Below are 13035 nucleotides of genomic sequence, written 5' to 3' on the forward strand. Positions count from 1 at the left end.
TCTTCTTGTTCAGCTCTTTGCCTCTTCTACTTATCACCTCTCAGCTTCTTACATCACTCCCCTCCCCCACCCACCTACCTTCCCCCTCTCACCTGGACTCACCAATCACCTGAACTCACCTATCCCCTGCCTGCATTTGCTCCTCCCCCTCTCCCCACCTCCTTATTCTGGCTTCTGCCCTCTTCCTTTCCAGTCCTGATGAAGGGTCTCGGCCCGAAACGTCGACTGTTTACTTCTTTCCGTGGATGCTGCCTGACCTGCTGAGTTCCTCCAGCACTTTTTGTGTATTGTTCTACTCTCTGTACTGAGGCAACTCAAAGTTCCAACATCAGTTCCAGTATAGAATCGAGCATCGACTCTGGATACAGACTGGTACCCAATTAATTTACCCGCACACCCTACTGAGATGCTCTGAGCTGAGTTCATTCATGTTTCATATTATTTCATATTTCCTTATGACTTGGATCATTTGGCCCACGAATTTCTGCCAGTTCTCAGAGCAATCTCAACTCCAATCTATCCATTCTTGCTCAAATGCCTATCAACTCTATCCTGATTCTTTTGCTACCTAGAGATACCTGCACAGTTTGTGAAAATAAATTAATGTACTAACCAGCACATCTTTGGGATGTGGGAGGAAATCAGAGCATCAAGGGGAAACCCATTACAGTCACAGGGAACGTGCACACTCCACGTGGACAGCATTGGGGGGCCAGGATCAAACCTGGGTCACAGGAGCTGTGTGTCTGTGGAGCTGTGAGGCACTGGCATTACTTGCAGGCCCACTGTGCCGCCCATTGCCTGATGACAGGCAACCTCTCATTGATGGGGTTGGTTATCTCCCAAGGAAAATTTTATACATGTGTCCAAAGGTTGTTGATGAGACTGATGCAGGATTTACACGGTTTGCTGCAAATGATCTATTTCCCAGTCAGATGGATGGGTTTGCATTGTCGGTCTGGTTACAGAACACTGTTTCTGCACTTCCTGGTTTTCTAGATCCTCAAGTCACAGCATGGAAACAGACCTTTTAGCCCATCAAGTCCATGCCGACCATCAACCACACTAACCCTACATTAGTCCCATTTTTATAATTCTCCTCACAATCTCAGCAACTCCCTCCAAATGTTACAACTTACTTACACACTAGGTTCTATTTGCAGTTTAACCTACCAATCCACATGTCTTTAGGATTTGGGAGGAAACCAGAGTACCCGGAAGAAATCCATGCGGTCACAGGGAGAACATGCAAACTCCACACAGACAGCACTCAAAGTTAGGATTGAACCTGGGTCTCTCGTACTCTAAGCAGCAGTCTACTAGCTCCCTCACTGTGCCGTCCTCCTGTTGCCATCTTATGGTTTAGAAGTGCCAAGCTCCTCAGAGCAAACTTTCAGCTCTCTGGAGCTGTTCTGGGCCACTGATTTAATTTCAATGGAGTGACTAAAGGGATACGAGGATGATCTGAAGTTAGCCTTCAAGATAGCTGGCAGATGTGCTGGACTACTAGTTGTGTCCCAGACATATCATAGTCCTGGATCAAGCAATAATTTAGGACTGCTTAAATAGAAAGGAAAAAAAAGTGATTATTTTCATTGTCCATCTTTATTCAGTGCACTGTGAATAATTGTTTGAATTGTGTGCACAAATTATCTTGGCCAGATTACTGAGCCCAAGACCATCAGAAATTCATGGTTTGCTGAATACCTGATGTCAACCCAACTTTGTTACGTTCCACTTCTCCAAGCAATGTCATCAGCCTCCAGAGTTTGTATAAAACTGTAAAAGTGCTTGCAGTTAGACTTGGTTTATTAAAATTGTTGTCAAAGCAAATTAGGTTCAGAGATGGGAGCGTACTGATGAAGGTCATTTGTTTGATGTTGCTTGGTCACTGAAAATTGTTCGCTTTTACCAACAGCTGTCCATCAGAATGGACTGTCGATTAACCAGACCCTGCTGGGTTTATCTCCCACTATCCCACCTGGCTCGAAGGAAGGAGATCTTGCCTGTCAGGATGGAGGACACGAAGTAAAACGAATACACAATGATAAAGGTAAAACCCAGTACACCAAATGTGAGTTCCTGCAGTTGTTATTCCCAGGCAGATTCCACTGGTGGTTGGCAGGCCATGGCCTCTGTTTATCTTGGCTTTGTTCTGAAGCCCAACAACAGTTTTGACTAAGTTGCCCCTCATGATTCTGACAATACTTTTCCTGTGGCCTTCACCTTGAAAGGTTCCCATGCTGTTAACTACCAGCCTTAACTTATTGTACTGAGTTAATAGGCAATTAATATGTAAATCGAGCAAGTTTCTAAAAGAGAATAACACAGAGACAGTGATTATATGGAGTGCATATATCAACCTGTAAATTCTGGTTAGTTGCAACTTATGGTGTATCTCTGACCCACTTAATTACTTTATATTGTCTCCGTGCCTTCAGAATGACTTGACCAAGATGGCTTGGATGTGATGGAAAAGACAAAACAAATCTTTCTTCTTTGTATAATGCCATAGAATTTCATCCTCTCTTCAGGGTGCTTCCTGTTCAGTGTAACGATGTAAATGCAAAATAATTGCACTTCTGGAAATTGATTTGATTATATCCATAGAACTGACTTTCAGAAGCAGAGTTGAACCTGCACTGGATTCGCATAAACCGCAGAGAATGATTTTCTCCTCTAATGTTCTCCCCTGAAAGTGCTGAGCCCTGGATGAAGGATAGTTCCACTAACTTCTGTAGCTGCTACTTAACCAAATAGCCTTTCTTCAGGTGTGAGCTTCAGCAACAAGTTTGGTCAGATTATTCCAAAATGGACATCATCACAGTTGTTCTCATGTCACTCATCTTCAACTATCAATGGTAAATTGGTAAATTGGTTTATTATTGTAACATGCACTGAGGTACAGTGAAAAACTTTGTTTTGCATGCCATCCATACAGATCATTTCATCACATCAGTACATTGAGGTAGTACAAGGGAAAAGCTTGCAGAATAAAGTGTAACAGTTACAGAGAAAGTGCAGTGCAGGCAGACAATAAGGTGCAAGGCCATAATGTGGCAGCTTGTGATGTCAAGACTCCATTTTATCATACAAGGTGTTGTGTGAAATCGTTCTTTTCTGTCTTAAGGATCAAGGACTCTGGACACGAGCTTTGTAAACCAAAACTAGTTTAATCACAAAGGCAAACGCGGGACAGAATGGATGGGACCAGACACACGCTCACTCATGCACAGGATACCATGAACACGAGAGGGGAATCGCAACTGGGGTAAAATATACTCACACACACACACTGATACACACAAGCACACAATAACAATGTACAACTTCAGGATATAACACTTCAATGCCTGACCCACACTAGCATTGGCCCTTAACGCTCCCTGAGTCTGAGTGAAACGCTCCCTGACCATGTGGTGATGCACTCTTACCAATGATCTCTGCAGCATTGTCTCACTACTCCTGGGGTCATCAAAAGAGGAAGGACTAGGGGATGCAGCCCTTTTTATGGTGCTCGGAGGCTGGGTGGAGCCTCACTGTTGTGATTTAAATGAGCCAATGGTGTGGGAGTCAAAGACAAAGGTTCCTGCCACAGCCAATGGTCAGGCAGGTTCAGAGACAAAGGGTACTGGTCAGGCAAGTTCAGAGGCACCTGAGGGGTGGGTAGACCCTCACCTTGATTGACAGTAGTATCACTTCCAATCTGAGGAGCAATGCTGTCCTCCGGTCAGCAGGGGTCATTGTCGTTACTGTCAGGTGACAGCCATGTGGATTTCTCACAACACAAGGGGACCATTCAATAGTCTTATAACTGTGGGATAAAGGCTGACCTTGAGCCTGGTGGTACATGCTTTCAGTCTTTTGTATCTTCTGCCTGATAGGAGGGGGGAGAAGGGAAAATGTCCGGGGTGGGTGGGGTCTTTGATTATGCTGGCTGCTTTACCAAGGCAGCAAGAAGTGTAGACAGTCCATGGAGGGGAGGCTGGGTTTCGTGATGTGCTGAGCTCCCCATCAGTTCTACAACTCTCTGCAGTTTCTTGTGGTCTCAGGCAAGAGCAGTTGCCAAACTAAGCTGTGATACATTCAGATAGGATAGTTTCTATGGTGCATCTATAAAAATTGGTGAGGGTCAACCGGGACATGCCAATGCATGAGGCCATTGCTTGATTACCAACTGGTCTGCCTTCTAAGTTCCAAGAATGGCTTCCAATAAGGTGTGAGCATTTTGGCAGATGGGACATGTAGTTCTCTCTACAGTAGAGGAAGAACAGAAGTAAATGCCTGAGGCCTTGTACATCTGACTGCTGGGAGCTGCAGGAATGCTTTCCCCTCCTATGCATTCCGACCCTCACCGCCCTCATTAATCCCGAATTTTAATGAATGCAAGCTGTTGCTTTCCCCTCTATGTTCTCTGCTCCACCCCTAACTGACCTCTGCAGCCCTCTCCACTTCACCTCAAAGCAGTGCAAATAACCAACCAGGATCTTGCAGTAGGTTGTAATGCATACATTGATTAATTATAACAAGCATAATCATTTTGCTCACTCTTGTTGTGATAAGTTGAATAGTTGTAGAGACATTGATTTTGTGAGAGAATTAGCACTGGGCATGTGTTGTTTTCACACTCACACAGTGTGGGGGAATCATAAATGCAAGTCATGTTTATTAAGTGGTCTTGAAGAGCAATCAAGATAAATCCAAAAAGACTAATTATTTTTTAGCCAGTTGAAACCTGTAAGTAGAAAGTGTGATCCAACTATTTTAAAGACTGAAAATGATCTACTTTAAGAAAGGTGATATTTAGGGAGAAAACATCAAAAATCTATATTGGGATAAAAGAGTTTATGACAGAATAGAACTATTTGCACTGCATAGGAGAAAATAGGTCCAATGGGCTGATGGTCAATTCTGATTCTAGCCTTCATGTGTGAATACCACTGTGCTTGCTAATATTGCTTGGTACTGAAGTGTGGAAAACCTGTGGAAATAAAAATCCAATTTATGCTTGTATGATTTTGTTATGACATGACTAAGCAAGTGCTCAATTACTTTTAAAATTAGTTATGGTTGAAAACTTGTTCCAAGAGTGAAATTTCATTCAGCAGCAAGCTCTAACATATATTTCCACTTAACTTAGTGTTTACATTTCACCTGATAATTCTTGTTTATGGAAATATTCATCATAGAATATAGGAATTCAAAGAAGTTACATGCAATCAGTTGGGCATGAAACACAGTATGGACCACAATGGACTCTAGCCACACCATGCAGTAAACATCTCCTAATAGATTGGTTTCAGTGCTTGCAAGTTTTAAAAACAAACCCATGTTATTGCTGGTGTAACCTTACTTTATTAGTTTGGCTCTTTGCCAAATAAGTTGTTGCCAAAGGCAATGAAAAGCATCCCATTCCTCAGTTCTTCTGATCTCCTTGGCTGTACATTTGCGGAGTATTTTTGGAAGGTGAGAATTCTGGCTTGCTCTTTTGCTGGCTGGAAGCAGTGGTCCCAGAATAGAGTGTTTGGTGTTATAGGACTATATCTGATCTTCACAACCATCTGAAGAGATTAGATGCCAGAAATAGAGCCTTGCAAAATAGAAAACCCAAGCCTAGTATCAATCTCTCTTGGTATAATGGTGCAAAACTGTGTATTGAATTATTTGGAAACTGACTAATATCTATATCATAAATATTATACATTATTTCTTATTTTCACAACTCAATAATGGAGGAGTTATTATCAATCACAATGTAGATCCTTAAAATGTAAAAGGTAATGTTAAGATTTCAGACTTAAAGCAATGTTGTTTCATTGGGTTGGGATGAGGAAGGCTCCTTCCCGTTTGAGGACAAGTTTTCAATCTGTAGCCAGTTTTAGTGCTCTGCTATCAATTCAGGAGTTAGGAGTTAAGCTCCCAGCTTGAACGCAATGGGCCAGAACTTGCTTGGAAATGGTGACAGTTCTCTGTTGAGCTGTTGCCATTTCTCCATGCAGGTGCCACCAGGTTTGGAATGCCTGCATAGGTGTGGAAATCACAATTTGACGGGATCTCTCAAACTGCTCTCCACATGGACTTCGGCAGTGAAATCTGAACCCATGATCATTTCCCAATATTTACATTGAGGAATCTAAGAACCAGCACCATGTTATTGCTAAGACTGGTAAAGGAAGTCCATTTATTTCAATAGAGAGGAACAGCTGTAGGAGAAAAGGTTGATTATTAGATAGTTTACAATTTTGGAATTAATGGAGTTCAGCTAAAGCTTACTATTTAACATTTTAGTTTTTCAATATTATTTAAAAATTGATTTATGAATTTAAATAGTTTTTGAATGCTTTTGAATTTTTTAATGACTTTCAGATGGTTTTGACAGTTGGCTGACCCTAGTGGCATAAATTATTCGCTGTCATTTTTTTGCTGTATCCTGGGGCACCCAGATTATAGCATCACCTCTTGCATTGCCTAGCTGTCATGAAAGCTGCATTGTCATTTAGGATGAGGATACTTTCAAGTCAACACATTTGGATTGTGAAAAAGTACTGTAGGTCAGCAACAAATTTCAACCCATTACCTTCAACCCTGAAAATCCAAATGCCAGGATAATTGCTATGTTGTTACGATATTTTGCTATTCATTATTTCATCAGAATCTTATTGATTAGAGATACAAACAGAAGAGATAATGGTTATACCACTTGCAAAGACTAGATAGTATTGTTGTGCACAGTTTTATAGGAAAGAAACTATTGGTTTCAAGCACCTGAGAGAATGAGAAATCATCTTTGCCTTGAATTTTAATATGTCCAGTGATCAGAAGGCTCACGTCCAAAACTATTACACACCCAAGTCCCAGTAAAAAGAAAATATTTTTTCATTTCATGTCGTAACTTGTCTTTCTAGTGAGCATCTCCTGACTAATGGAGCCAATGGATCAAACTCATGTTCAGATCCCAAGTACAGTTAATCTTCCACGACATGATAGTGGTGTTAATATCTGTAACTAAAGGCATAGTCTGAGAATTCCATTTACCTTGGGGTAGGATATAAATCTTCAACCTTCCTGCTCTGGAACACTGTACTGCTGCAAGAGAATAAGGTGAAGAACTAGTTGGCAGGGGATTGGCTCTCTTTATAAAATCTTGCTAGGAAACTTGGGCAAGATGGGAAACTACCAAAGGGAGCAGTGAAGGCGGAGTGTTTAAGGCTGAAGTAGGTAAACCTTTAGACAATAAGGGAATTGGAGAGGCAAATGGAGTTGAGGTCAAGATTCAGATCAGCCATGATCTTACTGAATGGTGGAGCATATGGCTTAGTCCTGCTCCGGTTTCTTATGCTGTCATGTAATTGGATGGTCAAGCCATTGCTGCCCTTTCTGGTCCATTGCAGCAGCTTAATCAATCACGTAAAATTCAGGAACATGAATGAAGAACTGTTGATTGGAAGGATTTCACAATGTGTGGTCCTTGGACACTCATTCTTATGCATCTGTAGCAGCTTACGTACGTTCATCAAGACTTCAAGTATGGCTTCTAGGCTTTGCAGATATAATGTCAATCACAGTAACAGTTAGGAAACTACAATTGGTTCAGCCAACCTGTACTGTGTGAAGAGCAAACCCAACAGAGTTCCTTTGTAACCCTGAAAGAATGCACTTGCACACAGTTGTCAACCTCAGGCTCCTCTGGGCCGTTTCCAATGGTGAACTAACCCACCAATGCCCATTGTTGACCAGAGTTGACCACTGGGTTAAGTATTCAAGGTCAAGGTGCACTATATCCCATCCAATCAGAAGTAGAGAGAAGAAAAAAGTAAGAACCTTAAGGAAGGAAAAAAAACACATTGGCCTGGGATTTGCTGGAAAATCATGAATGTGTAAATTGGCCAGAAACCTGTGGCATGGAACAGATAAGCTATAAATTGCAAATCACCACAAACCGTTGGATGATTTGTGATATTGTGTCTATTGTTTCACATAAATGACTTTTTACTTTTCAGTCTTCCTTCAGGTTTCACAAAGGTGCTGCATTCGCCCTCTACCTGTCTGGTAAACACAGCATTGAATGTTATCCATTAATTACTCACACAAGTGTCCTTTCAATATGATTGTCAATCAACTTCTCTGCCCCCGACTGTACACGATTAAACCATGGCAGCTAATTCTACTCAGTGGTGAATTTGTGTTAGAGTTGATGCTAACATCTAATCTTATTTTTCTTCTTTTTCATTCCAACCATTTTCCCTCAATTTATTTCTCCTTCTATACATGGCAAGATCAAAATCACTCAGTCCAATTCACCCACCATATGATCCACCCAGGATTAGTTTCTCAACCTTTAATTCTCCTTGAATCAGGATATATCCTGGTGCTTCTCACAGAGTAATAGAGAGATACAGCACTGAGTCCCTTCTGACCATCAGACACCCATTGACACTAATCCTACGCTGACCTATTTTATTCTCCCCACATTCCCATTAGCTCTCCCCATGTTCTACCACTCACCCACCACTAGGGAAAATTTGCAATGGCCAATTAACCTACCAACTTGCACATTGATTTTGGTTTTGGTATTGGTTTAGGTTTATTATTGTCAATTGTACCGAGGTACAGTGAAAAACTTGTCTTGCATACTGATCGTTCAGGTCAATTCATTACACAGTGCAGATACATTGAGTTAGTACAGACTGCATTGAGGTAGTACAGGTAAAAAAAACAATGACAGAGCACAGAGTGAAGTGTCACAGCTACACGGAAGTGCATTGCAGGTAGACAATAAGGTGCAAGGTCACTACAAGGTAGATTGTGAGGTCAAGAGTCCATCTCATCGTATAAGGGAACTGTTCAATAGTCTTATCACAGTGGGATAGAAGCTATCCTTGAGCCTGATGATATGTGCCCTCAGGCTCCTGTTCCATGCCACATCCTTTGAACGTGGGAGAAAACTGGAGCACCCAGAGGAAACCGATGCAGTCGCAGAGTGAATGCACATGCAGATAGCGTCAGAAGTCAGGATTGAACCTGGGTCACTGGATCTGCGAGGCAGCAATTCCACTAGTTGTGCCACTGTGACACTCTTCTATAGTTTAACAAGACCTCATTTACCCTGTTACCCTTCCTGTGCCTTTACTATTTATGTACTTCCAGCAACATTGGAGGGGTAACATGTTTTGAAACTGAATGGGTAGGAACAATCCTAATCAATATGGTATTCAGTGAGATGCCCTGTTCAAGGAGATTTTGTGCCCTGCTGTTTGCTCCTTAATGAAATACAAAGTCTATTAGTGTTTCCTGTACCCTACCCATATATTCTTAACTGCTTTGCACATTACTTACCATGCAGCCAGCCTAATTATAAAAATGGATATGCTTTGCAGAATTTAGTCAGTGTAATGTAATTGACGCAATGCCCTGAGAAAGTATCCTATGACTGAGAACATTCTTGCGGGATTTTACAGTCAGTCTGCCTCACAGTCAAATAATTATTCAAAAATGTTCTTATTGATAATGCTGTTAAATAAGATTACAATTTGGAATAATCTGAAATTGCTTCAGCAGAACCATGCCTCTTTAAAGAAAAATGAGTACTTTTTGTTTAAGAAAATAATAACCCATTAATGCAGAGGAATGCAAGGAAATTGCTTAGCAATTTGCTGAGGATGAACTAATGAAAGGATCTTCATCCAGCTCCCAGAGTTGCAATTTTCATAATAACCTCAGACCTCCTTTTTGGCAGATTGTTTCAGTTTTTTTTGGTTTGAAGGTTTTCATTAGTCTAATGAGTACTGTGGAAAGGCAAGCAGTGAGGGCCATTTACATTGGATTGCTATTGTAACAAATGAGGCAATTTAAATAACTTACATGGGTTTATGCAAGAGGTTGTAGAGAGGATCTGCAGTTGACTGCTGTATTAGATCAACTAATAAGTGAAGTAATCCAAGTAAGAGAGTGTTGCTGGGTAAACTTAATATATGTACACAGCCATAAGGAAATGATGGATTGTATGTGGTTTTCCTGCTTAGCCAAGGCTACGCCTGCTTTGTCAGTTGATAAAAGACCACATGGCTACCTTTTCATTTTCACCCAGAGGATGGTGAATATATGGAATGAACTGCCAGAGGAAGTTCTTGAGGCAGGTACATTAAAAAACATTTAAAAGGCACTTGGACAGGTACTTGAATAGGAAAGGTTCAGAAGGATTTGGGCCAGACGCGGGCAAACGGGACTAGCTTAGATGGGAATCTTGGTCTGCATGGACCAGTTGGGCCAAAGGGCCTGTCTCCATGCTCTATGACTCCATAACTACATCCCTTGGTGAGTTTATCAGAATATTTGAGTTTTTTCCACTTGACTGTATTTGTCACAATTAAACATTCACAAAATATCTTGGTTTAATAACTGGAAATAAGTTTGATGTAAACAGAATAAATCAATAAAAAGATACATGGCCTGGAGGTCTTGCAGCTGAATTGACCAATCACAGGAAGGGGATTGCAAAGATACTCTTGATGCAACAAGTGAACATAGAACATTACAGCACAGTACAGACCCTTTGGCCCACAATGTTGTGCCGACATTTTATCCTGCTCTAAGATCTATCTAACCCTTCCCTCCCACATAGGCCCCCATTTCTCTATCATTCATGTGGCTATCTAAGAGTCTCTTAAATGTCCCTAATGTATCTGCCCCCACAACCTCTGCCGGCAGTGCGTTCCACGCACCCACCATGCTCTGTGTAAAAAAAACTTATCCCTGACACCCCCATTATATCTTCCTACAATCACCTTCAAATTATGTCCCCTCATGTTAGCCATTGTCGCCCTGGGAAAAAGTCTCTGGCTGTCCACTCGATCTATGCCTCTTATCATCTTGTACACTTCTATCAATTCACCTCTCATTCTCCTCCTCTCCAAAGAGAAAAGCCCTAGCTCACTCAACCCATCCTCATAAGACAACCATTCTCCAGGTAAGAGTCCAGGAAATCAAGCAAAGATATCCCCCCACAACCTCTGCTGACATCTATGTGCAGTAATGATGTGTTAGCACTTGTGGCAACTCATAAGCCATGGCCCTGTGGTGGAACATATTGTCCATGTTAGAACCAGTGTTATTACACAACTAAGGGTCTGGAGGAGGCCAGAGAGAGGCAGGTCCCTGACTCTAAATGGTTGACTTCATCCCAAATACTGGTAGCTTCAGAGAGGCCAGCATTAAGCATCCAGAAAGGTTCCTGGGACCTCCCAGGAGATAGAGTCGAGATGCTAAGTGAAACCTGAAAGCATAATCCTTGGAAGGATCCAGAGTTCCATGTAAAGCCTAATTCTTTCAAGTTCAGCAATGAAGGATCTTTCTCTTTCAGTTATCTGGGTCTAATCTCCCATCTTCTAATGAGTAATATACAGTGAGCAGAAATAATATGATGTTTAATTTGCTAAACAGATGGCATCTCTTCACTAGGTAAATTTTGTGTGTGAATATTTAGATTTGGTGGATAGTGTTTTAATTCATTGAAGTTTCCCTCCCTAACCCTAATCAGGTGAAGTCACGAGGGCATAAATCAAAAGTGCATTCACTGTGTGCTTTGATTATCAGTAAATTCACTGGTGCATCTTTGAGGCAAGGGTTCTTCCACGGCAGAAAGATATGCTAATGTTCAGCAGACTTATCCACCCATTTTTTTTCACCTCATCCAATATTTTCCCCACTACAACATTTTTTTTCCCTACCACAACATTTGGTTTAGTGATTCTTTTGGGAGGAGATGTAGTTGACTCCCCTACTTAGGGAATGATTAAGAGCTGTTGAGTTTAGAGAGTATTGTAAATGAACCTTCTGAATTTTCAGTAAAGTTTCAATTGTGTCCTTTGGATAATTTTATCCTTGAGGCAAGTGCTTCAGAACATCATATTTAGAGCATTTTTTGTTTTGTAAACAGCTCCTAATTAAGATTTGTTGAAGAATTTACGTCAAAACTACTTTTGGATTGAAACATACAGGATCAATTAGTTCCACTAAACAAAATGTTTTATCATTGTTAAGTGGAACAAGACTATTTCTTTTTAAAAGTCATCAAATGGCTAATTTAACATCAGCTGAGTAAATTTGCAGCATGATAAATACCCTTTTGAAACTTCGACAGAAGCTGGGACAGTTCTTGAATGCTGCAAAATTGTGATCAATTACCTGAAGGGAATTTCTGCCTAATTTCTCAGATGGAAAGCTTTACACTTTGCTGTATTTTATAATAAAGTCCTTCACTGGGGAAGTACTTGGTGCTGGGATATTGGAGAGACTGTGGTCCTCTGGGTGTTATCATGATAGACCAAGCATTTCCTGCATGGTACATTTGTTTGATTTTACTGGGTACATTGCGCATGGAATGGTGATAACGGAAATATTCATGAAGGGTGGACAGGAATTTGATTGCACAGTGTGGATTTTTTTTTTCCGAAGGGTCTTCAAGGCAAATTAAGGTGAGAAGAGAAGGAGGATATGGGACAAAAGATATACTGTTGGAAAAACTCAGCTGGTCAAGCAGCATCTGTGGAGAATGGTTGATGTTTCAGATCGAGACCCTCATAAGGACTGAGTGTGTAGAGGGAAGATGGTCTGGAAGATGTAGGAGGCTGGTTGCAAGACCGGAGCAGACCCCAATGATTGGGAACAGTAAAGCATGAAGGGATTTATACACATAGATGAGACATCTAAATTATTAGCACTTAAGAGCCAAGAACCATGCTAGGTCAAGAAAAACAGAGGTCAGAGCTGGGTGAGACTTGGTTTGGGAGATACTAAGTGGTACATTTTTGAAAACGAGGAATTTGAGAGTGGTGCGTGCAAGCTTGGAGAAGTCCTAGAGTTTTGCTGATAGGTTTAGTTGAGGAAGGAAGGGAAGAGGCTCAAATGAAGTTGGATCTTTTTTGGGGTGGGGGAGAGGGAAGGAAATCTGGACCTTGAGCGTTGGCTCATTGGAATTTAGGAACATTGTTGGCTGAGGAATTTTAGGCAGTAACATTATCTGGTTGACATGAATGG

General features: G+C 41.3%; 1 protein-coding gene across 2 annotated transcripts in view; it reads left to right on the forward strand.

The window, feature by feature from the left end:
* LOC127575842 (dachshund homolog 1-like) overlaps positions 1-13035 on the forward strand; it is a 489887-nt gene that overhangs the window by 378556 nt on the left and 98296 nt on the right. For both annotated transcript variants that reach the window (XM_052026010.1, XM_052026011.1), the window contains one exon: positions 1919-2053. In XM_052026010.1, coding sequence (XP_051881970.1) covers positions 1919-2053 — 135 coding nt within the window. The remainder of the gene's footprint in view (positions 1-1918; positions 2054-13035) is intronic.

This window comes from Pristis pectinata, chromosome 11 (genome assembly GCF_009764475.1).
Source record: "Pristis pectinata isolate sPriPec2 chromosome 11, sPriPec2.1.pri, whole genome shotgun sequence".
In the NCBI taxonomy this organism is placed as follows: domain Eukaryota; kingdom Metazoa; phylum Chordata; class Chondrichthyes; order Rhinopristiformes; family Pristidae; genus Pristis; species Pristis pectinata.